Below are 27675 nucleotides of genomic sequence, written 5' to 3' on the forward strand. Positions count from 1 at the left end.
TTAATAAATCAAACGAAACATACACTATTAGGCTTTGAAAGTGTGTGTTAATAGTACCATTGTGGCGGCGCTAGCAGCAACAATAGGCTACACATACTAGTATTGATATACAGGATATTATAATAAACACATTTATTTAGAATTGTTTTAATTCTTTGCTTGGTTTCACCCGTATATTGGCTATTTCCATATATTGTGATATCTGTGAAGTCTGTGTGACACAAGAGTCGGTCAGCCAAACAAACACCTCGGTGAAACCTTCACCGAGGTGTTTGTTCTCAGTTTGCCTGATTTCTCTACAGTGGACTCTCTGCCAATGTAGATATTGAAAACAGCTAACCAATCGTTTTGTATTACGTTTATCGACATAAATGAACTTTTTACTGCAATTTAATGATAACAAACAATAATATTCGTTAATTCATCGAAATAATTGTAATAAAGTATGTAAAATGCAATCTATTCACGGGGTTACTTCGAACGTAGCATTTCGTATTTCGGCAAAATTTATTGATTATCGACATGCGGATTTTTTTTTGCATTTTATGGACGCTTCCATGACGATTCTGCGGGGCATGTTAACATAAATTTCTACTCTAACATCTCTTGCCTACTTAATAATTGCTCAGATAGTGAAGCCCACACATTCGTCGAATGCGTACAACTCTGCCCTTTGTCGTGCAACTTTATCCCTGGGCACGTTTAAGAGCGGTTCACATTGGATCTGCTCATTTAAGTTTCCACTAATTGATCAGTGCAACCAAATTCCATCTAAAGAGGCTTATGGGCTCAGTGTTTGAAATATAGACATATTGAGTACGTGTATTAGTTGCATATAACTTCAATAAGCGGCTTTGCAGCAAAACGTTGAAATGTTTGCGAGCTTCCCTATTCTAAACAGAAACGGCCAGCAAAACAATGCAACACACTATGTGTACGCTACTTGTAATAAAGAGCTTAAAGCGGAAAGCGATCTGGACCAAATTAGTTCTTTTAATTGGGAATATAGGCTATCGCAATGTCCTCTTGATGGGTTATTAGAATTGAGCTCTATTTCACAATGCGATATGAGAAGTGAACAAAAAATGACGAAAAACTTTTTTAGTGTTACAACTTCGATCTGCATTCTTTGAAAATGGTTTAGCAAATCGTTTGTTTACATGCATACTACAGTGTATTTATGTTATACTGCCTACAGATGTCTTTCAAAACCAGTCATTGCATATTAGCTAGTACCGTTGAAGACCTTGGAATAAAGTCATGACAGTTATGATGATAATAACGCCAAAACATGAACGGAGACGGAAAAGATTTTATCTGAGCAAGCTCTGCTATCAAAGTGTGTGCAAGTGTTGCCAAATGAGCGCTGCGAAAATCTCCTGGCCACTTCTGAATTTTTCTGAAATAAAAAATATTTGAAAGCGGGTTTTCCAAAAAAGCCTGCAATATCTTCCTCGTAGTGAATGCTCTTCATAATAGAAAACGCCTATGTGCCGCCTGTTACGCGCAAACAGCTCACCAAGATAAACAAACAACAGACCTCCCACTGGTTTCGAAATTGGTTGCGATGTTCATGCGCGGAACCGAATAGATTAAAGTCAGTGGCGGTGGCAAATATCGGGAGATGTTACTAAACCGCATTGTTCCCGCGAAAAAATTGGCCCGGGGTGGGGTAAGCACCTGGGTCAACAATGTGGTGCGTAATGCTTTTGTTGATAAATTTTATTGAAACATAGATTTCTATGCACGAACAAATATAAATTGCAACAGCTGTACATAATGATTTGATTCTCTCGTTGTTTTCTCTTCGTTTCAGTGGTAGAACAATTGCCGTTAGGTAATAAATTGATGTGACAGATTTAGTAGACTAAAACTTCCTGCTTGTTTAGATATCCGAATGAGTACAACATAGAACATGTACATGCAGACTATACTGTCTTTTTCATAAATTCATTTATATTATTATTGTATTTATTCCCTCGAAAGAAAGTATAGCTAAAAAAAATTACATCTGCAATTTATTGATAACGTTAAGCAAATTCGTTAATTTTTAATAATATTACGAAATATTCTGTGAAGTTTTCGTTATTCCTCCTGTGAGGAGTTTCTACTCTCGTGTGAGATCATCCGACCGTTCAGCGTTGCGTATATAGCTTCAATAGGCCGAGTGAAAAAGTGAATTAGGACCATTGTGTTCACTGGATCTTAATATATTCTCATCATAAAGTAGACATTGAATTATTGATTATACTTTACGATATCACAGCCTCGATAAATCGTATAGAAAAGCATTTTTCCATCGACTGCATCGGCATTCAGGCATGACCTAGACTATGCGTTTAAAAACACAGATCTAATATGTATGGTTATTTGCTCGGCGTTCTTCGATAACCCAAAATAACAAATGTTACCAACAGGCATGCTTGGCAAGCCGGACAATCCAGACGGGGCCGTCTAGTTCTTTGCCAGTCGACTCTTCTGACGGCAAGCCGAATTTAGAGGTCCTTCAACCATTGAAACGGGGAATCACCAAAGTGCAAAAAATTAGTAGAGCTATGCAAGTTTACCTTGATCGCGCTAGAAAACACGAAGACTTCCTTAAAAAACAGGGAGAAGAATTTGACCTTGGCAAGAGACATCTCGCCAATATGATGGGATGGGACCCCGACAATATAACTCAAGAAGACATTGATGTGAGTTTTGTTAGTCAACAACACCCAGTATCGCACTCATCCTTTCTTGCAGCTTACGTGTGTAATGCGTTAAACTTATTTTACATATTTCTAAGTACATTTAGCACACGTTCGTGCTTTGGAGAATTGTGAAATAAATATAGGTATTTTTCTATTGCAGAAAGCTTGTCTATTCGTTTGACTCTATTTAATCACACATGCTGCAGCTGACAGCTCGATCTTAATAAAGCTGTTTGTAATGCTCTGCATTATATGTCATTTAAAATAATATTTTAATTGCAAGAAATTATGATTTAATATGATGTTAGACACGATAATAACCCTCAAACGTATCAACAACGCAGACTGGTATGACTATTGTGTGAACTTCATGACGAACTTCATGTGTGCATGTTGATTCAAATGAACCATTTCTTGTTTACGATTGTTCACTTTCAGAAAGCGATTGCATACCTTCTGCCATCGGGCCTGTACGAGCCCCGCGCGCGACCCATGATGAAGCCGCCGGAGGATGTTTTTCCACGGGAAAAAGCTGCCGAGTTCGATTACTCAGGCAGACCATTTAATTATCTATTTTATACAGGTAAAGCCAATTTTTACTGCTTGCTACATGACGCCGTTGCCGAATTGAACAAACTGAACAAACGCGAGGTCCGAATGGTTCAGTTAGGTTACAGGTACGCTTCGGAAAAATGCCAGATGTAAGTAGAGTCAAAGATATCAGTGACGCATTCTAAGATTAAACCTAGTGTATCCTGTCCTCCTTCCCCAACTGTGATAATCACTTTTCTATTTTAAATATTCTTCTTACATTACCTTATAATTTCGGGTTAGAACGAGTTTTTAGCTATATAGTACAACAATGTAGTGGACATCATCAATTCTAATCACGAGATCTAGATGTTTCCAGTTAAATACTGCCAATACAAATAGGGAATGGAAATGTTTGAAAAATCTCCGATAGCCGTAGTTTTTCGAGGGCATTTCATTTTCTGCGTTGCGCAGTGGCCGGCTTTTTTAAATGAGTCCACAAGCTTTAATTATACATACACGTAAATGAACTCTCAGATTGAATGCATAGACTTGCATTGTATGATTTAAGATGTATGACACGTGTTTAACCGAGGGTCCACCAATGAGTAAACAATCTGTGTGATATATGTGTGTGCGCTGCTACTCGCTGCCGTCCAGCAATCTCTGCGCTCGACTCTAGAACAAAGGTCTATTTGCTTAGATAAGTTCTTGATCAGGTTGAGGTTTTAGTGTTAATTCGCAAGCCTAACTCGTTCAGAGATTAAAACGAGTCCTTGGGAAAGACATTTTCGAAAACATCGACGTAAAAAATAATTTTCTTAGTTTTCCGTTAGGAAAAGCTTGTGATGAAGAAATGATCAGTAATACTGGACCACAAGTACATACAAGCGATCTATGAACAGGGAAAAGCTCTATCGACATTGAACAATCGGATCCAAGTCGATTCAACGCACTACCATACATGTTAACATGTGAGAACAGCCATGCGGCTAGCGTTATATATGCATAAATAAAAACAATCAATAAAGGTTGCATATATGTTCTACACGTAAGACTCGTACTTTGTGAAAACATAGTCCTATACACAACGGCGAGGTTATGTATACAAGCCAATTACTAGCTTAAAGCATTAAAAATTATAAAATTCAGGCATCTTTGCATTTTCATATAGGTCCTCGCGAGGTACTCGGTGGGTTACCAAAGCCGAATTAGAAGAATTGCTAGTCGAAACCTTAACTGGCGAGAACTATGAATATTTCGTTCGCACTATGACACGGCTTATGGAGCATCCGTATTCTCTGGAAGCCCAGGAATTTCTCTCAAATTTACGGAGAAGTCAAGTTTCGAGTGTAGCTCAGCAGGTAATTGAGCCGGTTAAGCACGACGAACAGGGTAATCCGTATGTGGAGGCTCGAGGTGAGTTTTCACATTGGTTTTACATCTTATAGGGGTCTAACTAAGCTGCTATTAATTAGGTTTCACTAATGAGTTGTTTCCTTAAATTTCTCCACCACTCTCAGCTATTTTTTCTTTGTGGACAAAAGTTCGGAACGGCCCTTTTCAAGTCAAGGCGTGAGTCTTGCTCCTACTAGGAATTTAAGCATGGTGGGTCTTGTTAAATTTACGTCGGGTTTCTCCTATAGACCTATGAGACGGCATGGCCACCACACAAGCAACTATAAACCCTGATAATAACTTCTAACTTTGCTTAATTGCTTTTTTCGTGATTGGTAATTTCTAGTAACATTTTTTGTTAACGCTAAGGTTCGAACCAACGTAGCAGTGTGCTTGTTAGTTATAATTATCATGGTAACGTACCCAAAAAGATGCGCATTAGCCACCCAGACTACTTCGCGCTCCAGAGATTTATGTTAGAAGTAGCTGACGTACTAGATCGCAGTCTAGCATCCCAGTTTAACTAACTATTTATCAAAGACTAAATCACCATTACGACGTTAATGCCACCATTAGGAAAGCCAAACTTGGTGGAATGACAAGCTATATATTTATTTATAGTTATATAAATGCATTTTGTTATCATTGTTATTAGAACGCAGATGTACCCTAAAAAGGGTAAGCATACGGTTATTACAGTTCGGTATAAAATTAAGCAACAAATACTGCAAAAACCATGAAAAACGCGGTGCCGCTTCTACAATATTTGGATATGACAATGAGCTGCAGAGCTTGCTTTTAAGATTTAGAGGTCAGAGTTTGTGTAATATTATTTTGTAAGCTATTTCGTTCTGATTTTCCGACACAGGTATGCGGAAATCTGCTATCGCGAAGGTCGTTGTCTATGGCAATGGAACGGGTCGCGTCATGGTAAATGGCTTATCGATCAACGAATATTTCGCGGAGATAAAGGACCGTATACAGATAATGTTTCCGCTACAGTTTGCTGGTTTGCTCAACAAAGTTGACGTCAACGCTACGATCTTCCTTAAAAGTAAATTATGATAATATGCATTAACAAATATTATACACCATCTAAACCTGTTGCCTCATTTATGTTTTCCATTAGGCCACGGTAGCATATGGTTTACAACGGAACAGAATCGAGACCCCATTTTGTTATACCATTCATCCGTCTTTTTTCATTCGTTTATGCTTTTATTACAGAAAGTGAATATGTGGAGGGCGAAAAAGCGCAGTTAACTGAGCAAGAACTCCAGAAACTACGGAAGCCGGTGCGGCTAGGTGAAGGCTCCATGGCCGAGGCTGGAGCGATACGGCTCGCCATTGCTAGAGCACTATGCTCATTCGTTAGCGAACAAGAAACAGAAACGATGAGACTAGGTATGTAGAACGTTTTAGCTGACAGCTGATTTTTGCAACAATAAAATATTTTTTAATTCTGATATTTAAAGCCATATATTCACTATGTTAAATACAGGTTTTACGCTGTTTCAGACGAATATTCAGTGATCAGAAATAGAGTTCTATAGCAAACTTCGTCAAAATTGTTCGCAGCATATGAACAATGAAGTATGAGGAAATATAAGTGGCAAACATTTATACTATGACAACAATGCACTGACATTAGTTACTGAGCTTACCAGGTTTAAATACTGGATGTAAATTGGTGAATAGAGTTTTTCTTAACGACATAGCCCATAGAATCAGTAAAGTGTAATACTTTAATGAGCAATTTTGTGATTAATGACGATATTTTAGCTGGCTTGTTAACACAAGATCCGCGTATCCGTGAAAGAAAGAAACCGGGACAGATGGGAGCGCGCCGAAAGTATACCTGGCTCAAACGATAATATTAACAGCAATTGAGTTTACTTCATTTTAATAAAATAGACCGTATTGATACATTACTTTAAACAGAGAGTACTTCTTATATATATATATATATATAGATTATAGCGTGTTGCGTCTGAATCCGACTACATTCTAGCGGCTGCTTGGGGTAGGGGGCATGCGTTCATTTGCCAGTTTTAGTGCTAAGATAAGCTAAACAGCTTCAGAACAGTGCGTAGCTTTTTGCAATTTGAAATCAGTTATTGTCCAGTTTTTTCGGGCTGAGCAAAGCGTCAACGGGGTCTAGAACTTTCCTTTTCGCCCGATATCGACGGTTTACCTTACTGTCAGCTTCCACTTTTTGAAAATGTGAAAAATATTCGTATTAAGCAAACGGGAAGATCCTCAATAGAATTTAGGTTTAAAAGACCCAAAAATCCGTCAGATTGGCATAAAACAATTTTCACACAGAATTCAATGGCCGATTTAGAGAAGAGCGTACCAGTTTGTTACTTTGGTTGTCCAGATAAGCTCCAATAGCTAGCCTTTTTAAGACCTTTCGCACTGTGTATTTTTTAGCCGTTTCAAGCTTTTGCATTTTTCGGACCCTTGGGTCAGTCGAAACCTTGATTTTTCAGGCATTTTTTACATGTGGCGTATTCGTAAAACACTTTCATGTATTTAAACTTATCAATATCGCTGGAAACACAATTACGGATTAAAAAAGAAATATTTCGAAAATGAATAGTGAGTGATTTTGGTCGAAATTTTAGTGGTTTAGGTGAACGGTTAGTATATCGAACACACATGAATGTCAGAAAAGACACTTCCAGGGCATGTTAGAAACTTTATGGTATATATCTTATTATTTAAATACAGTCTTGAAAACAACGTATAAGGAAAATCTCTATTTAGAGCAGAGCACCTTGTACATATATAAGCTTACGTAGATTACTAGAATACACGCTGTATCCAAAGTTCAGTGTTGTTTCGAACTACAATGAAGGAAGTTTCCGAGAGGGGCTTATTTAGCTTGATGGTAGTCTTAGTGTAACGTAAGAAGTTTTAAATTACGAACTCAGTTAGTACAGAACGACTTTTCGGTAAGCTTTCTATGGTTTCTAGAGTTTGAGTTCTCAAACATTATCGAAAGCACGTGAGTGCTCCAATACAATTTTGTTTACATAGTTCTCAATCAATTCTCAAAATTAAGCCATCCAAATAGGCTAGATACGCAAATCTTTAGATAAAGACGTCTTAAGCTTGGTTATACGACGTCTACTTACATATGACTTGCTCTTCTAAAAAGCTGCTTAAATTGTGAAGCAAGTGATAATGGCGAGGGCAAATATTGGTAAATACGCTAGCGGCACGAAGGTCCGATTCTTTGGAGCGCGTGCTTTGCTGTGTTTAACGAAGCCGAGCATTGCCGTGATAGAGGATCTGTTTGTCTTTATGCACAAGGCTTTAATATATTGTTTTTCATGAAATGAATAACAGAGAACCAACATACGACAACACTTTGAACAGACATCGTAGTGTGAAGGTGTGTATGCTAAAAATGTCACTGGAAAGCAAAGAACCCTTATAGTACAATAAATTAAAATATAGTAATGTACAAGATCATGTCACATCAGGCGTGTGTGTTGTTAAGCGCGTCTCGATCATCAAGACGTTATCTTTGATCCCCCAGAAGAAAACCCTCAGAATGCACACTCCATTTGGCGTTGACCATACGGTTGTTGACGCATTTCATACTACCTTGAGAGTTACAAGTATATAAACTATAATCTGACATAAAAGCCCAGGGGTCTAGACGGCTTAAGAAGACTGACATTGACCTATAATCACATGATAGTTTCCCAGAACATATTTAACGTCAAATAACAGCAATGGTGTCCACAATAATAATAATAATTGCAAAACATGTTTTATAATACATTTTAATAAGTCTGAATAGTATACTTTATGAATTGAGCAGTAAAGAAAAACCGATTTCAAATCGCATTTGATTAGTTGCTTCGAATATTATGCCGCCAGATACCATACATCCAGTACGCAAAATACCTTGCTAACCTTTCTACGGCATTCTCAGCTAATAATTGAAGGGTATTTTTTAACCCATACGTGTAGTTATTGTTAGTTAATTTTATCTCATACATTTCTGTTTTTACTTGTTGGTAATGGAGCGATTCCTGAAAGGATTCCTGATATGAGTTATTTGAGGTGAATGAAAACCTTTCCAGAAAAAAAAGATTGTAAAATTGTTATATCGAGTGCCGGTTAGGAACTGGATGCTGAATCAACATCTGAAAACGAATAAATTAGTGGGCTACATAAATACCAAGTGAAGTTGTCTGTGCAAAAAATTATATAGAGCTGCTGGAGCATTGGGAGTGGAGAAACTTACAGCTTAGAAAACAGGATCAGAGCACTAGATAATATTAAGATTATATAATTGCTAAAGCTATGCTAACTACAGACACACGGAGTATAAAAACAGATTATCTATACACGTTTCGGTTTGTTTTTTCGTTGCTCCATAAATTGAACTGGTCGCAGCTCTGCGGAGAAAATATATGGCAAGTGGTTTTGTTAGTATATCATATAAACAATCGTGGAAACATCTTGAGAGTCAATTATATAATCGAGAGATAACAAATCGGTAATCAACCATGATGGCTTCCTCGACGTATGTTTCTGGTATAGTGTCCTTAAAACAGCAGTGGATAATTTCACTATAGCCGCTATTGAAGCTGCAATAAAATTATCCATTGTTTTGCTAGAGTTTTTTAAATCGTTTAGATATGTCGACTTTTTTAAACTAAATTATAAATAAATTCTAGAAATATTAAGAAAAATTGTTTTATTGCTTTGATAAAGAAAACTATATTTAGTAATAGGTAAAATTATATTTAGAGAATGATCCTTTTCTTGTGATCATAATACACACCATGACCAATGTCACTTCCACGAAATGATAATATGACATTCAAAAGTCTTTGAAGCTAGCTCATCTTGAGGTGTTCGCCTAAATTCCTCGTGTGTTTATATTGTTTCCTAGTAAAATATCACTATACTAGAGTGATCAAATCGGAATCTGATATAACTCAAATGTAAAGAAGACAATAACATCTTTAAAGTGTAATTAACCCACTATAAAATATTGGATTTTTGAGAAAGTATCGACCGTTTTTAAACCAAAACTGACACAAGTATATTTTATATTAAACTAATATTACTTATTAACCTTCTGCCATTTTTCTGGCAACATCATAGCTCTATCACTGCAGAACAAGATGAGCATAAAAATTTTGATAGGTGATCTTTGCATTTCTTCATTGAATTTAGGTGAATTGAGTTCTGTAGAGACCGAAATACGTCATGGTCTGATAGTACAAGATCTAGGCTGCATCAAACCTTTCTCTGATAGACAAGCAACGTCAGCCTTCTCCATGATAATGCCAGACTCTAAATGGCAAAAATTGTTAAACCGTTCCGCAAGACCGGAGACTGCTAAAGAAAAGGGATTTCTTGAGCACCCACAATAACCTCCCGACCTTGTCTAGGTGGATTACTTTTCAAATCGGAAATGAAATTTGTTACAGTACGCTTGAAAATAAACAAGATGATTATAACTGGCTGGATAAGTTTATCAACATCGAAAGTTCTGGCAAGATGGAACAGATAAGCTGGTTGAGAAACGAAAAAAGGTCACCGAGAGTGACTGCAGATGCAAGGTGCTATGCAACGGTCTTGCTAGGTGAAAAATCGTCGTTAGTTCTTGATTACCTTATTCAGTTCAGTACGAACGAGGTCGTCCAACCGGTTCGAGTAAATACGACAAATTAATTTTTAATATCGATACTCCAAACGAAATAAGTGACAAGATTGTCTGTTCCAAGTGTATGTTTATCAAAAAAAAGAATACACAGTTAAAACTGAAGGAAAAATTCAATAATCTCGTGCAAAAGCAAAACACAAAATCTCATAAGATTAAAGAGAGCTCATTCTATAATATTCTGTATTACGTGCTATTTAACCAATAGCCTTCCAAGACATTAAAGAATTACAATGCATCAAAATCATCAGATACAGGTAAATTTAGAAATTATGCTTTTCTATAGAGAAAAAGACTCACTACAAGCATTGTAAGCTTTGCTGATTATATAATCTTTGGTGAAAAGTAACCTATTTCATCACTTGGCTGATTTCACCCAAAACAGCCCGCTCACGAGCCGCCGTACCGCTAGGCCAAGTAAATCATGTTCGCCAGTTTTCGTCAGGTTCGCTCTGTATGTTAGGAGCGCGAAATTTGCAGAATATTCACTCTGCAAATATATATGACTATGCAAGTGAGTCTAGAATACAAACGTTGCGACGGTACACTTTACGTTGCAATTGAAAACTGCATACTTATTTAGGTTTCGACACGGTTTCTCCAACGACATATAGCTAATGCGTTTTCTAATATGTAATGTCATTGTACCTCTTGGTAACGAAGGCGAGTGGCTCGCTTATTTTGTCGTGGCTGGGAGTCTTATTGATCTTGTCGATCGGTTGCTATGGTATTACCATGTTGTTGATTTAAAGCGGTAGATCTTGCTTTTTAGCATGGTCACAGACATGGTTGGTAAACAACAGCAAAGACAGGGTGTTAATCCGGTACCAGCTATTAGGAAGTACGAACGCTACCTCAAGTCCTATACCTATCAGTTCGGACAATCTCACGAACAAGCGTTCCGTTACCGTTGAAGTCTAATTGGCCCGTGTTTCTTGACTCAAAAAATAATTTCGAGTCTCGAATCGATTCAAGCTTGCTTATGGATAGCAGAATATTCAATTAGTAGTTTCGGCATCCCTAAAGCGATTGCTTTGGCTATACCGTTTATTTGTTCTGTCTCTTTAACGACTTTCGGTGCTTCCTAGTGTGATCGTTTTCGTTATATTGATAGAAGAAAATGAACATAGGGATATTTTATAAGCAATTGTAAGGACGACAATAAACATACTAACAAATTTTTTTTAACCATGTGTGAGGCTGGAACTACTTTCTAGAATTAACGCCAGTGACACTTAATAGAATTGATCAAGCTCTTGAACGACATCTTTTAGGTTCTGCAGATCACTCAGTCATAACACTGTGATGTTAGTCTCTGCTGTTATAATAATTACATCCGCTAATGTATGTCCAAATTCGTGGATTCTTAGCTATTCTGTAATACTTTTTATCAAATACGATCCGACCTGAAGGCCAATACCTTAAGCACCCCCGACTCTTCATGGGGAATGATTCTGCTGTTTCGGGCGATTCTAATTTCGAATTTTGATAATACAGTATGAACCTCATTACAAGAGGTGGGGTGTAGGGACTGCGTATTACCGAAGACGATTGATATTGCTTCAACGGTAGTACGCGTAATGTTGTTGTACAAAACCTGCGCGATTGATAGTCAACCTAACGTTTCACAGCGCAACATTAGGAGTTTTTCAATTTTCGGACTATTCTTCATCAAATACCCCCAAAGTTGCCAAACATCTCGCATCTGTAAAAGCTTATCGATTTGCCAACAAAATAATGATGATAATAATGTCAAGATTTCAAGCAGACATAAGGCCTCTCATCTGAAAGCAAGTATGACAACAGACTGCGTGTTTGAAGAAAATTCAAAATAAATAAGTGGTCAGCAATAAAGATTGCTTTACGATTTTTACATATATTTAACATATCATATTCCAAAAAAAAGAGAGCCTAGATATGGAACCATGTATGTTCATTTCGGGCTTGACATTGGTGCGGTAATAATTAGAGCTATCAATTATAGCAAGCGCTAATTCAAGAAGAGCATTCGCGCCAGCCTCTTGTACATAGTAACCCGAGATCGAGAATGGGGCAAACTTGTGCACGTTGGCACTAACATGTCTCCGGCAGTCCGCACTGATCGCTTAGGAGATTAGATATACGTGTCTTCAGGGTACCATTTTTAATCGTTATAGCTAGGAAACTTCGTTTAATGCACTGTTCTCCTTTAGTCACGATAAAGAACGCCAGAACAGCAAGTACGACACCGTTAATTGTCTTTGTCGCGGAGATCTTTGATAAAGTCTTCATCATCCAACAGCGGCCTCATACCCTCCATATTATTGTGTTCTTATAGTTGTTGTTGCAACAATAAATTATTATAGTTCCATGTACGCAAAAGTAAATGAAATTAGAACAATACTTTTTACTTTGCCGGAATATCTTCCTATTTTTCTTTCTGCTACAATCGTTCCGTAATTTCAAAAGCAACTATCCATTTAAGAAACAATTTCATAAAAGTTTTATGATGGCAACAGTTTGAGTTAAGGTCCTGTACTCGTGTACTGCTACACCAGCCATTTCGACATCACCTCTAACTCGGGGATTATCTGAGCCATAACCGCATTGAGTTACTAAATTTAAAGCACACCCGTTGTCGGGTTTTGATGTTTTTGCAAAACTGATTAGGCTTCTGGACGTTTGAGAAACCATCATACTATCCACACGGTCCACGCCCGACCAGCCTAAGGACTTCTGATAAACCGAAACATTCCAAAATAGTTGCAAAACGTTACCATACGTATAAACGATCTTGAATGGAATCTTAAAGAAGTATAAACCTAAACGTATTTAATGAATAAAGAAAAAAAACTAGGAACAAATGGGTTGATGTTACCGACCTTGTTCAAGGCTTGTTTTTTTAAGTGAAGCTAGAAAGATACTCTAGACAAGAAAATGTTTACTTCTTGAATCACAGTAACCTTCTACTAGAATTCAAATAAGTTAGTCAATAATAGTCTCTTTTCTAATCTAGTTTGAGACAAGGGCTCCCGTGGACATTCAAATGTATCACCTGCCCAGGTCAAAAATGTTAAAATGCCGCGTAGTGCAATTTACATAATACTTGCCTGTAGAAACCGGCCCGCCGTACGGAATAAATTGTCGGACCTTACCACGATCGGTCTGCAAAGACGTGTCGTAGATAGTCGTGTCAACTGCGCTCAACCATCGTAGTTCAGATGGATAAAGGCCGAAGTACCATTTTGCATAAAATTTCCAAACTGTTACTAATGTAGGACTGGTTGTATATGTAAAGATATTCAATTCATTCGGTAAATATACGCGGTTTCAACATTAACTCGAAGCTTATTATGTGCACTAGTCATTTTATGACATTGTCAATAACAGTATTATTGAGTTAGCTAGTCATTGTGCCGCTGCTGTTATTGTGACAGAATAAACGTATTATAAAAATGTCTATAATAATAATAAACGTCATTAACTGTTATTATTATGAACAAGTTACACAATGCTAGGTTCCAAGCAAAAATGAATCGCTTACTGTTGAAAAGTTTGTAGTTTACAATAACTTTCGTACAGGTTGACGGGTACTCTGATATTAAAGAAGATACCGGTGCCGCTATCAGTAATTATAAAAAAGGAGTATGTGTAAGTGTGCAGAGTAAAGTTGTCTCATATGTGTCGAAATCAGAATGTATGACATTTTAGACACTCTGGGTAAATGGAAATGATAGGCTTCCTAGTGAGTCGCCGCATCAGCCAGGCAGAACAAAAATTACTTATTTCTGAACAATCCATTTATACAATGACACAGGCCCATGTGGTTTTACAAACAGATAGCATGATTTTGATTAAGATGCTAGAATGCTACTTGTTATGATTAGCGCCTTCGTATCATAACCCACGCATGCATTATACTATCTAAATGTCCTTAGGTGTAAAAAATGCACAACAAAATAATTCTAGTAAGTTATACCATGGCTCAGCTTCAATTCATATCATAATAATAGGCAATTAAACTTTGATTCAGTTAGATTGGATACATTTTCGTGTATGTTTCGGGGATACAAACGTGGTGTAACGTTGTATAATATTTCTCATATTTTTGAAATTGAATGTTCTACCGAGATTCGAAGGTTAACGGCACGACAATACAAAATCGAAAATTTGAAAGACATGCAATATTTAGTGCTAAAATTTCACCATTCTAGTAGCCCTTAGAGCCAACGTACGTTTGATATTCAGCATGTTCCTTACATGATGTCCTCGTGCACTAGACCATAGCACAGTGACGATTCTGTGTACCGATTCATTTTGGTGATGCAAGTTTAAGGTAACTAGCGTACCTAACTAAACCTAAAGAAAAGGGTTAACATTAATCACTAGAAACAGCTTATTACAGACTTCTGATGTGACCTATGTGTGACTACACAGGCTATTTGTCAATTCGGCTACGGTAACATGCATACCAAGCGTGTTGCTATACTATACAACTAACAATTAACATAAACGGTACATTATTTATAAATCAACGATAAAATGCAAAGTGCGATTGACATCAATATTCAACCAATGGCACACGCACCCCTCTCATTGTCCTAACTTTGCTGGAAAACTTGCTTATGTGTGCGGTACATGCGCTTTGTCACATATGGGGTCACTCGTGTCCTTCAAATCTACGGGATGGCGTTGCCCAAATGATTCGAACTGACATAATTTGAATCATTTGGATTGCGTTGTATGATTCAAGTCCTACCATCTGTTTAACGACGCACGAGGTCGTTTCTTTTAACAACAGATAAAGAACTACAAACTCAGGGTTACGCCGATGAAGTTGATTCGCATATGAGATAATAGCCCTGCTAGATTGGAAATTTATGTGCCTACAAGTCAAATCACTTTTGATCGTATTTTCCATCATGTTTTACAGCCAAATGACTGGAAATTACATTGTTTCTAACGCTTTCTCCTTGTTTTTCATTTCATATAGTAAGTTCACTAAACCTCTGCCCAATGTATCGGCACAACAAAAGGGCGATCCTTGACCTAATCCTACTAGTGAACACCGTAGAGAAGCACAGCACCAGTACTATTAAGGGGACAGTCAGGACCACATATTAGATTTAGTCACATAAAAGGCCCGTCAAGTGTACTTTCCCCTGTGTAGACTAAAAATGAGATAGTCACAGGCGAAAAAAACCTCATAGAGCATTAAAACTGAGACGAAGCAGATGGAAACTACCATTATTTTGATTTCATCCGACTCATCAATTGTAATACGAATTTAGTCGGCGAAAATCATTCGTATGTTCGCTTCGGCGTACAGCTCGACTAGCTTAACTAGACATGGCTTATGCGCAAAACTTCCAGATCAACTTCTCTCTGAGGCGATCTCGCAGCTGTTCGACAATGTCGACTAGATGAAGAATTCCTATGAACATTATACAAAACGTTACAATTATTCGTATTATTAATATCATCGTCGAGCATACGCTGTCGATTCTGTGCAGGGCGACACGGCTAAACAGTGAGTACATAGAAATTTAACGAACAAACCTTAACAAATATACAACCCTATCACGGATTATCCGTGGTGACCTCAAGTCAAGTCGATGCTGCTAGAACATGCCAGCTATATGTATATGGAGACCGGTAAAATTCTAGCTTCCGTCCGCTCCCAATATTTCTCTCTACAGCCTATTGATAACATCGACTAGCCGTTGAGATATCGTCTGCTCATACCAGCATGTTCACCTGCTGTATTCCGTTGTGCATTTAGTTGTTCTGAGCTAGCTTGTAGCCGTGTTGTGTATGCGGGCTGTGTTGTGAGTGTGGCCAAGTGACTTTTTTTCACGGACTAAATCCAACGTTCCTCATCGCAGCAATGGGTTAGTGATCAATGAAATGTCTAGCTAAAATCGACTTCTTTCAAAATGCATGCGCCGTTATTAATGGCACATAGTGGTTTTCGTCAGAGAAGCTCTTGCGTATGGACGCGGTTCGAACGACGGTTTCCGATGTACCCAGTGTGTATGCCGTTTGCACCCCGGGAATTCGAAATCGTAATGCCGCTTTCCTCCGTTTTACGCGCTATTCTGTTGCGTTTATGTGTGTCACTGCTTCATATGGGTTCCTAGACTGCTTTCGCGTGGATGACAATACGCTGTTTGTTCAGTGTGGTGCTCTCAGCATTCAAACGAAGTGTTCTACCGTTTTTAAAATAAAGTGTTCAGAAAGCACTGGCGCCCTCAGAAGCGTCCACTTCTGAGCAAAGGCTTCTCCTTGATCCTCAATTTAGAACTGGACTGTTAGGGTGACAGTTTTGGTGACGTACATTGTTAGATCTCAAAGTCGGTACTGGTTCTTTGTCTGAGGCCGGCATGTGCATAGGTTTTACTAATGGCGATTAACGATTAGCGTATCCCACTGTGATAAGTCCACTGAACTATATTAGTATACAGACAAAATGTGTATAGATTGAATGAATTACCCAAGGTTTCAGCTTTCTATTTGGTTCCATAATATCTCTATATACATTTTAGAAAAGCTCCTATATAATATTAAATACATATATATAATTAGTGGCACTAGGCCTGCAATGCATGTGTAAGAGTATTACAGGAAAAGGTGATTAGTGTGACGCCAGTGTAAGCTGAGCAATGTAAAGCGGGTGATGCGTCCTGGTGGTTGCTCTGGTAGCGGGTGGCTGAATTAGCTATTTAGTGTGTGAGTGAACCAACGGCGATTCATCAAAAAACGGAAAAATTGTATGCATGAGGTAATATTTGTATATATTGTTATATAAGATTGAATCGTCATCATGATAAAAAGAAAATCGACAGAAAAAGATTATCTCCTGATTCAGTGGCCCCAAGGTCAGTTGCTCCCTCTGTTTACGACGTTGATCTCGGCTTTTCCGTTACACTAGTGCTCTGTGTCGTTTCAATCTGACTGCAGTTTTGCACTTCCTTTTCCTAAGTATTGTGGATTAATTGGGTGCGGAAGTAAAAAAGGAAGTATAAATCCATAGTACAGAATAGCTAGGAGTAGCTTTTGTTTGTTGATATTTTTTTTGCAACGTGAGGCTCTAGCGGTGATTGATTTAAGGATGTCGAAAGCATTTTTCTACGTTCGGTATGCGCATCCGTTTTGTCGGATCTCGCTCGCGTGGGCCGATCCATGCACGTAAACGTCCCCCACTTCGTGGGACACAGTTTTCTGCCGTCACTGCTGTGTGCAAAAGTTCGTGGGTGTTTGTCTTTATGGTGCTATTGTTCTATCCGTACACCTTAAGAAAGGCATAATGTACGCACATGGTATAGCAGTGACATCATGCGAAAACTATTTATTCTACAAATTTTCCCTCGTCCAAAGAAAGAACAAAACGACTGCTCTGGCATACGTTGTATTGAGCGCAAAACTTAATCGAATGTTTATTCGTGTTACTGTGAGGGCACGCAGGTCATATATAATTGTGAGTCATTTACCATGAAAGAACAACATAATCGAACATAGGATAACGAAGCTGCTATGTTTCGTAGCGTACATAATCGTTGGTAATGTTCCTAAAAATCTGTTTCATTGGACAAATATCGGCATGCTACTAATGTAAAAAATCTAATTATAGAAGAATTCTGTAATTATCATCCACTAACAGATCAATATTACGCATGAAAAGCAACGCGTCATTCCCCTATTTTGCTAATAGTGTATATGGAGAAAAGTACGCAACTTCAGAGTTGAGATAATATTATGGCGACGTCGGTGTACTTGCAATGCAAAATTGGTTTCTAGTAAATAAATAGATTTACCACGTAACGTTGACTAGTATTCTATTCTGGCGCTATGTTTAGAAGTTCAGAATTATGTGTGAGTTGGTAGTGAAGAAATTGCCATTAGGAGGAGCAGGTTTGCATAAATGTCGTCAATTTCGCTTGTTTAGTATTAAAAAAAAAAAAGAAATTGATCTATACACTCAAGAGGTTTCACTTACTTGATACAGGTTGTATGTGTATCGAGTAAGGCTTAAAGTTGCGGCTGCTAGCCTTTATGGCGCAAATATTCTGCCGTTTTATAGATCATGGCATAATGTTCACGCTGAATACGCATAAGTGAGAACTGGAAAATTTCTATGGAGACAACAGGCGATTAAGATTGAGCTTATTACTAATTCTTTGACTGTGATTTCGGAAGTCTTTGTTCGGTTTGTTGTTACAAGTCGGTACTGCAGTCAACATATTTACAATGATGTAAAACTTCTACGATGATGACATTTACTGGTAATACGGCGTAGCTAGTTACAAAACACTAACTTATTACTTATCTCATTGTTCGGCCAGCTATTTTATTTACACCAATATAGGTATATTAACGAAAGAGAACTTTTTTTTTTCTGACAAACGAATTGAATGACAAATTATTGGCTTTATTAATGTTGTCGTCATTTGGTTATAAAAAATTTCTGATAACTACCTTCCATAGATAATTGAAGTAAAACTCTGGGCTAGGTATGATGCCACAATTAATCCCTTGACATAGCAAGGCCGTAGAAGAATTGTTGTTTACTTTCGGATGTCTGATCAACATAACGGGAGCTTTTTTTGCTATTCGATGACATATGTAAAGCCACGTCATTCACAAAGCGGCGTTAAAGAGCAGCTAAAGATTGTAGACTCTAATGAACAACACTCTGAACGGCAAGCTGCTGGTTCCATATTCTTCCTAGCCGTGGTGCACAAAGTTACTCTGCTTGATAACGATGACGAAAGCAGCAATAGTTAAGAAGTATGAGAGCCATAGCGGAAGTTTGCTGTGTTGCCGGAAGTTCCGGACGGATCTGCTATGGTGTTGTGCCAGATTTGCTTATAAATCTGGTTTAATGTTGTCAGGTCTAGATATTCTACTACATCATCGTGGGTTCATAAGTGCGAGTCGAGCTTTATGAAACTAAGTTAGCTTGACATATATTAAGCGTAAGCTATTTGAATAAAAAAATATATATAGGAAATAAAAATTTGCTTTACAGTAATAATAGATAATAAGTCTTCTATAAAGATCATTTATATAGAAGTTCACTAGATTTACGACTGTGTCTTGTTAGGCTTGATCATTCGGCCCCTTGATAATGGATGTTGTTAAGGGCTCTGTGCGAACCTTATATCTTTCACTTATAAACAGCAGCTGTGAAAAAGGAAACTATTAATTCATATGAAGGAAGTATTTTAATGATGATGTCGTTGTGCTAAAGATCGGAATTTAACGTTTATTGTGACTCGACTAGCTTAACAATACAACAGCTCAACAGCTTTGCTGCTCGTACGTGCTGCACCACATTTTTACAGAGTCAGGTGTGATTGTTGTTATGCACGAGAACGGTATCGATGATATTAACCCCAGCAAAACATTGTTGCGTCATGTATAGGAAGAGTGTAAAATGTATGAGAAGCAAGCAGCGCAATACATACATGATAATATTACATAAAATAACGTTGATAAATTTGCAGTAAATGGTGTATTTTGAACAGAACTTTCCGAATTCTTGGTTGTGTCCATTGTATAAAATTAGGGTGGTAAAAAGCGTTAGTAATTAAAAAGCATAAATATTGATATGAATGCACACGTACAAACATGTATATATGCCTCCAAGTATATCTGAGTGCACGGATTTATTCGCGCAATTATAGTTCAGTAAAGCAGGTTCTGGCCTAAGGCCGGAAGTTGTAAATCAAGTGGGGCGGTTAGAAAACATGGACGAATGCCCCACACAGTGTCAAATGTTTAAACGTGAAACAAAAGCATTGTTATTTTAAAAACGTTATGAAATAATTTTTTTCACTAGTGGAAACGTGATATTATCAAAATCCTGCATCGGCTAACTGCATGCACGTTCGGTTAAATTAAGAAAAGCTAATTAGCCGAGGTTTCGTTATAAAACCGTTTGTTGTGTGAACCCTTCGAAGTCACTTAAGTGATTAGATATCACAGTATGACGTAAATGCAGTCACATCCGGGAAACTTAAACCATATTATAGCATTGAACAGTGAACGTTTGGTCATATTTTTGTCGTAAAATGCTTTATTTTCTACGCAATAGGCTTAAGAAATAAAATTTGTTCGAACCAGAACTTCTTGTTTTTCCTAAAATAGCTTCAGGGAGCCTTCGGATAGAGCGATGATTTCAAGACTCTTAAGACTATCATAGTTCGTGTTACCTGTTCATAACGGAACAAACTGTCCACTACCGTTGACTAACGTATGCACTTCCAGTTAAGTGAAACTGTAGTTGATCATATTTTCGTAGTTCATACATTTCTACGACTTCTAAGTTGAGAACATACTAACGGAGCAAATTCATGACAATAAACATCCTTGAAGAAAATTTTAGGTCGCACAGAGCTGTACGTTAACATGGGAGTTAATGGACAGTAACAACAGAGTAGTAAACTGGACAAAAAACCTGTGGATTCAAAGATTGAATTTGCTTGGTCGCCAATGGAGGCAGAGTGTTGACGGTTTGTGGATAAATGACTGACTTTGTGGTGGTTTGAAGGGAAACATGGCTGAAACTGGCTACTTGATACTTATAAAACAGCTGTTAATAAAATAAAAAAATCACACAAGTTTGTCTGTGTTTGTCGGGAAGCTGTGTTACTGTCTATATGTACGTGTATATATATGTATATACGTAGCAAAACACGGTGTAACATGAAGTTGTTAGACCATGGTAGAATTTGAAACGTATGCAACTATTATTTTATTAACGCTTTCAATTGATTACACTTTTAGACAGATTTGTAAACTTTGTAAAATTATTCTTAAATTATTATTGCATAGAACGATTTTATAAATGTAGCCATATGCTTCGTTAGCAAAGAATTTCGCTAACATTTCGCGAACATTGATGTTATCATAATTGTATTGTTTTGCTAGAGTTTATGCATTCTCTTAAAGCAACGCAGAGTTATAGGATAGGATAGGGTTTTAAATGTTTTTCAGGATAGGGTTAAATGTTTTAAAGCTTCTATACGTCCTTACGGCTCGTAGTGAAAGCCATACAAGTGCTAAATAGTACCAATATTTTTCATTTTTAGAATTGTACCTGCGAAGAAAAGAAAGGATTCGAGTATCCTTTCTTTGTTTCAATCTGTCCTGTTAATGTACATTTACAATATGTGACTGGTGCTGATAATCTTACTTGTGGGAAATGCATTTCGGCATTGTTTACTTAAGCCATGCAGGCATGTAACATTATATAATCGACTTAATAACGTAAATTTAATTCATTGAAGTTTCATAGAAAAACTTAAAGTCATGTATTACTGAGCACCCAATATTTCTGAGTGATGTAACACTAATAAGCCATTCTTATGAACATAACTCACAAGATGTCTGAGGAGAACTCTCCCACGAAATCGTCGGGCTTTATTTAGTCTATCTTACATATTCTTTGTTCTTGGTTGTTGATTTACCAATTTTTTTGGGCTAATCGTGTTAAGCAACTTAGTGTATATCTCTTCACATTCTCATTTTTATTTAGATATTTAGGTAGACCTTTCATTGTACAGTTATAATTCAAAATTATCCTCTTTGTACATACAGTTGTATACAAAAAGGGGCATTATCATATCGTTCATATAATTTGTGTGTAGCAGTCTCATTCTTCATTGCTTGCTTTTTTTCTTTCCATATCAACTAATGCCCGAAAGAGGGTACATGCTAAAAACGTGGCTAAGCATAATAAACTATAATATCAAACAACAACCAAATGCATAAGTTGCTTGTATTTATAAAGTGCTCTATTTCAATCTTAAAGTAAAAAAAACGGTCAAGCGAATTCTTGAAGCGTTTCTAGCTGTAATTATAGGAAAATCTCTCAGACTTATATGAGACACATGTGAGTGCTAATACTATTTTTTTATTACGGTTATATTCTGACGGATCTAAGGTATGAACTATCACTAAAGTAGTTTATATATGTAATCATATATATGTATATATGACCATGGAGTATTAAATCCGACCTACGAAAGTTTCACTGGAGAATTCAGGTTCGCGTACTATTGGAGCACCTTGCAGCAGCTTGTAACATACATGACTCCAATAGTTACCATTTTTACTTGCACAAAGCCTTTTGAATTTGATAGATAACTAATAGATTAAAGAGGCCTTGTCTCGGTGATGTTTAGTGGCAACGTGCTTGCTAACTAAATTTGGGGACATATGACGAGATGTAGGTTTGAGACCGGGTGCAGACGCACTTCGTGTAGTGCTGGATGGAGTCAGTTGCCTGAAGCAACGTTTTATTTATTGCTGTATTTTAACTGTAATTCTTATATGCAAGTGCATTTTATGGGAGTTTTTGATTTTGAAAAAGAATTCAGTTGAAGTCCTATCCGGGGAAGCAGGAGATTCTCGAAGTGGTGAAAAATCGTTCAATTGTCGTTAAGCGGAATTTAAACTGCCGCCATTATTTTTATGTCTGGTAAAGTTACCTAAATGTTTTACGTTCTTAATCTGAATCGTTAGCGCTTGCCATAGTGATTTCTGGTAGATTATTCTGTGTAGTTTCATAAACAGTATGAAACCAATGTAAGATGATTTTAAAGCCTGTTTTAAAATGTGATAATTTTATTTTTTGTAGAATCAATTGTTAAGTTTACTTTTTCTCTCAAATTTTAGAGATTAACGAATTTGGCTTCATTGAGTGTGCACCTTGTCCTAAATTTAGCTCGTGTTGTTCGAACGCGACGAAACATTACATATGTGCCTGCATGTTATAGTTTTGTCCGCAGAAACAAGCATTTGCTTATTTGTCTTTGAAATATGAAAAAAGTAGTGCATTCTTTATGCATCATATTTTTACGCTATTTTTTAAATATACAGTTAATACTGTAACTTATCTCCAGCATTTGTAAGACGAAGCGCAGATATAGCTCTTGAAATATTATACATTTCAGCAGATCTGTGGGAAAGCCTACTTGCTGTGGAAGATCTGATATGTCAGAGTAAATGGTAGCATTTGAGTGCGGAAAAAACTACGTAGACGAACTTAAAAAACTGTGTGTTGCGTACTAAAGAAAATTCCATCGTATTTAAGCGGTTACCATATTCCCTCATTATTTGCCGTCCACGCTTTCAAGACCACACGAATAAAGCTTGCTACTTCCTTTTTACACCGTGTTGTTAGCATAACGACATCACTTAAATGAGGCGATATCCTTGTCTCTAGCCCCTCTATAGTGTGTGTTAGACGTTTTCTTTTACCTCGTAGCGCTTTTAGCGGCAAATAGAAGAACGTGCATTTTTTATTATAGGATTTTGACAAAGACTACAGGAAAGACCAACGCGCACCGTTTGCCAGATTACAGACTAAGGCTGTAGTACATACATAGGCTGCATTTGTCTGGCTCGTCCCTTACATGGCATGTCAACACGGATGACTCTCGCGCGGCGTGGAGTGCATTAGTTCGGCTTTTTTGTGGTAGTTTCAGGACGAACGTTGGGTGCTCTTATTTTTGGTATCTAGGACAGTACACCGGAGCTTATTGGAGAAGGCGTAGGATATGGGGTAGTTAGGGTGGTCCTGGATTAGAACACGGATTCAACGTGGTTAATCCCAGTCTTCATTGCCAGCTCGATCTCTTCCCGCCACGCTCTTCTACTGCTAACCACTACCCCTGTTTACGTTGCCTTGTTTGGTTTGCTCTTTCGCTTGCCTCGAATGGTCGTGACCGAAACAGGAAAACAAGAGGAGAACCCCGCGGCGTAGTACACAAGAGAGGCCTAATATGAACGCTTCAACCCACATTGTGGGTTATGGCACTAGAATTATCAGCAAGCTTCGGATTACGCAGTGCGTATAAACGGTTTGGGTTTGTCCGGTAAATGGGTTCATGAGCCCACATGGCGGCCGTGGTGGATTGATAGTAATAACAGAGCAAAAAGAAAATCCTTGCAAGCGGAGGATGAAGGGAAGAAGCAACAACCAAATGTAGGAACAGAGTTTAATACGCATTACCCTATCGGGTGAGAAGCTTCAATGAACAGAAAACGGCATGGATTGGTAGGGAAAGGAATGAAACAGGGAAAGATAAGAAAAGGAAGAAAACGACGTGAAAGCCCAAACTTCGTTGACAAAACAAAGGTGAGACTGTTGAAGGGTATTCGTACTGTGCGACTTCAGAACAAGTGAAGTCTTGTTACATCCAAGTACATTTTGCATTTGACTGCACGAATAGCAAAAGCAGTGGTAGAGGAAAGTGGATCCCACTTAAACTAATGAATGCTTTATTTTAAAGCGTCTTCTTCTGCTTTCAGAAAGAGAATCTATCTGCACATATGCGGTTCACGTTAGTAAAAAAGAACAAGCGGTCTTTTGTTATAAAAGCCACAAAGGATTACCCTACTCAATCGCTCTTATATGTCATAACAACACATAAAGTTCAAAGCAAAATATTACATTGCATTTCAGTAGCGGTGTTATAGAAGTATAGGTTTGTCCCGTATTAAAAGTGATGGTTTTTGCTATGCCATGTGGAATTACTCTGGGTAAAAATTGAAGTATGGACTGGTTGTAAATAGGTAGTTGATGCTGCTTTCTTTAATAGAGAATAACATGTGCCACAGGAGAAAAACATTTCAGTGAATTTGGACTTGGGCGTGCCGCAGTATGCACGTTATGTGAAATCCTTTTTTCATTGTTGCTTCATTGGCTTTATTATTATTTTTGGGGCAGGTCTATATGACAGATCGAGAGAACCACAGAACTTAGACTGTTCTGAATCAGATAACAAGTACATCGAAGCTTCAGGCACAAGATGGAAACACCTATACAGAGATACATTTGGAATAGGACATATAACGAAGAGAGATAACCACGGAAGGGAACAATCATATAAAAATACAGTATAAACCTAGTTATATTGCAATTAATAATCGAATGGTTGTATATGTCGTCTATGCAACTGTCAGAGGCTGAATGAAAAGGTCACGATCTGGACTTCACCTAGGCTAAAAATGGGATGACTGAGCCCGACAATGGTTATGGAAAATGGCTATCACCCATTTGGCGGTCCAGCGTCTTTGTATAGCTTGGTAAATTCGCTGAAGGAAGGTAGGATGCCTGTTTAAGAAGAAAAACGGTAGGAAAAGTAGCAGTAACGTAGACGACGCCGGCCACCCGTGGGCCCCGAAAAAAGCGTTTCTGGTGTGTTGCTTCGGTCATCCGCAGATTCAATACCGTATATTTACGGTCGTCTCTCAAGAATTGGAGCCCTGTCGCTCGTTTCATTGATGGCGCACGAGATGTGTATATAAGGAGTTAGGGGATCGCGTCCCTAGTGTTGAGGCTTTCCCTAATTATAGAATTAAAATATGCAAATGATATGGTAAAGAGGTGGCTCGAAAAGGGGATCGAGAGCACAGATTACAACAGTTATCTAAGGGGCATTCGCTTACACACACACGCGCCCGCGCACTTGCGATGCTCCGAGGAAACCCCATAAAAAAAAAAGAGGGATTTTAAGCAGCCGACGCAGGTGGTGGCCATGTGTTTAGCCAAACCGGTACAATGCAGGGCGTTAGAGGAATAGAGTATAAAGAAAATGACCACCAAGGAGACGGCAAAGAGAAGAATCTCGCTGTATCTGAAAAGGAAGTGCATGCATTCACGTATGTATGCATACGTGAGTCTCACATAACGCGTAACAGTGGTTCAGTAAACTTCAGAACATTTAATTTACAAGGGCGTACGTACAGAAATCAATGAGAAATTAGTTGCCAAAATGCACGTCTTATCGATTTCGAAACGTTTTTTCCGTTAACCGTTTACTAACCGTGCAGAACTGAATCACTGACTCACACACATTTACGGTTTGCGCCTTGTTAGCCTATAAGCGACCTAATCATCGCACAAGGTGTACCATGTAAAGTACATGATATTTCTGAATACCAGTTGATTGCTAAATCATAGTGCCTTTTCTTAATAGATACTAGAAGGGTATAATCTTAAAGTGTATACAATCTCCATAATTGGTATATGCCTGAATCGACGTATCTAAAGACAAGTGATCGTAGGATGAAAAATAGAGTCCAGAGACAAAGCTTTGGATAAAGAAGTCCGAACCACAAATTCTGACGCTGAGGTCCATGCCATTCGGCCTGGAGAACTTTTGCGGCATGACTTTGACAGGGCATAGTGACGTGGACAAGTGAAAGGCATCGACAGGAACGAGATATACTACTGCTAAGTCATCGTGTACGGTGTTAGGTGGCCTCGCAGGAACAGCCACCGGCGGAAGCCGTAACGATAATGAGCCGAAGAACAGCTATGGTGGCTGATCATCGCATCGTTGTCGTCCAGTCAGTCAACTCGGTCGCAGGCCGCCATCAGTGTCTCGGTTTCGTTCACCAGCGATTGTTTGTGGTTATCCACAATTGGATCCACCAGCAGTCCTAACAGCGATTGCAATTAACCACGGTATCATGGCACAGGCTCATACAGACATACAACTATCGACATATGTATATAACAAGACATATATATTTGGTGTAGCTAGTCAGTAAAACAGATGCAGGGGGAAATCATATGCTTACGCGAATCTGTCGTTAGACATACACAATTGTGAAGTTGCGTCAGGATCATACGTTAAGGACTTCAAAGTTTATTGTAATAGCTTTAAGCGTAATGAACGCCGAACCAATACCGTGGTTCCCAAGGATTAAGATGTTTCGTTTCGTTTGATATAGGTCAGGTTAGAATTTCTGGTTGGGGAGGGAGGTCAGATTCTAGAATATCAAGCCGAAAAGTCACGACAGAGCTTCGTACTCGTTTTTGCTATTATCAGGGAGTCTAGACAGAGTAGTATGACAGGACGATCATGTCTGATTTTACGACTCGAGTTACAACAACGACATTAGGTAATTACTTTTTGCTAGTTTCCGAATAAGAAATGTGTTATTGGTTTGCTACGAATGCTTTAACGCGCCCGTTCACGTTAGACTATAGAAAAGAGTGTGTTTGAATTAATTTACAACACGAAGGCGTGTTAATTGTTTGTCATACATTCCGTTCGAATTGCGGTTGTTGTTGTTCCCGCTTTATTCTCTCTCGTACGGGCTTCATCACTTCCTCCAACGACGGTCAAATTGGTTGCCGTTTGAGTGTATTGTGCCCACTGGTAAAAACTGGGTCTTCGATGACGATGACGATGACGACGGTAGGAGTAGGCTCCTGTCAGAAAGAGTGTCGCAGTCTGAGTGGCCGCAAGTTGGTTTACGATGGGCCAGTTAAGGGAAGCAGGGGTCGCCAATCGGCGCGATTGGCGAGTTGGCCATTAAGCCCATTGGTTGGCTGCTGTTAGCAATGTTGGTCGGTTA

At 38.2% G+C, this 27675-nt stretch overlaps 3 protein-coding genes across 5 annotated transcripts in view; 2 read left to right on the forward strand and 1 right to left on the reverse strand.

Annotated features, from left to right (window-relative positions):
* Positions 1 to 1536: 1536 nt before the first annotated feature.
* On the forward strand, positions 1537 to 6560 carry mRpS9 (mitochondrial ribosomal protein S9). 2 transcript variants are annotated; one of them, XM_022799405.2, is made up of 7 exons: positions 1537 to 1696; positions 2418 to 2693; positions 3132 to 3394; positions 4399 to 4643; positions 5491 to 5676; positions 5850 to 6026; positions 6405 to 6560. In XM_022799405.2, the coding sequence occupies exons 1-7, from the start codon at positions 1625 to 1627 to the stop codon at positions 6494 to 6496; spliced, it is 1311 nt and encodes a 436-aa protein (XP_022655140.1). In that variant the 5' UTR covers positions 1537 to 1624; the 3' UTR covers positions 6497 to 6560. The 2 variants fall into 2 exon arrangements, with proteins under 2 accessions (XP_022655140.1, XP_022655141.1); XM_022799406.2 differs by having other exon boundaries at positions 3132 to 3370.
* Positions 6561 to 6616: 56 nt separating this feature from the next.
* Positions 6617 to 15968, reverse strand: LOC111246382 (methylmalonyl-CoA mutase, mitochondrial-like). The gene is given in 7 exon segments (XM_086982674.1): positions 6617 to 10720; positions 10723 to 10837; positions 11267 to 11397; positions 11716 to 11929; positions 12088 to 12101; positions 12396 to 12602; positions 12792 to 15968. Coding segments are annotated over 7 exon segments (936 nt in total). The 5' UTR covers positions 12994 to 15968; the 3' UTR covers positions 6617 to 10667.
* A 61-nt stretch (positions 15969 to 16029) lies between these two features.
* LOC111246315 (SH3 domain-containing kinase-binding protein 1-like) overlaps positions 16030 to 27675 on the forward strand; it is a 382729-nt gene continuing 371083 nt past the window's right edge. The window contains exon 1 of one of the 2 annotated variants that reach the window (XM_022795693.2): positions 16030 to 16187. In XM_022795693.2, the coding sequence (XP_022651428.1) occupies positions 16184 to 16187 (4 nt within the window). In that variant the 5' untranslated portion in view covers positions 16030 to 16183. The remainder of the gene's footprint in view (positions 16188 to 27675) is intronic. The other variant, XM_022795690.2, reaches the window with a different exon arrangement.

This window comes from Varroa destructor, unplaced genomic scaffold, assembly GCF_002443255.2.
Source record: "Varroa destructor unplaced genomic scaffold, Vdes_3.0 BEIS01000003.1, whole genome shotgun sequence".
NCBI lineage: Eukaryota > Metazoa > Arthropoda > Arachnida > Mesostigmata > Varroidae > Varroa > Varroa destructor.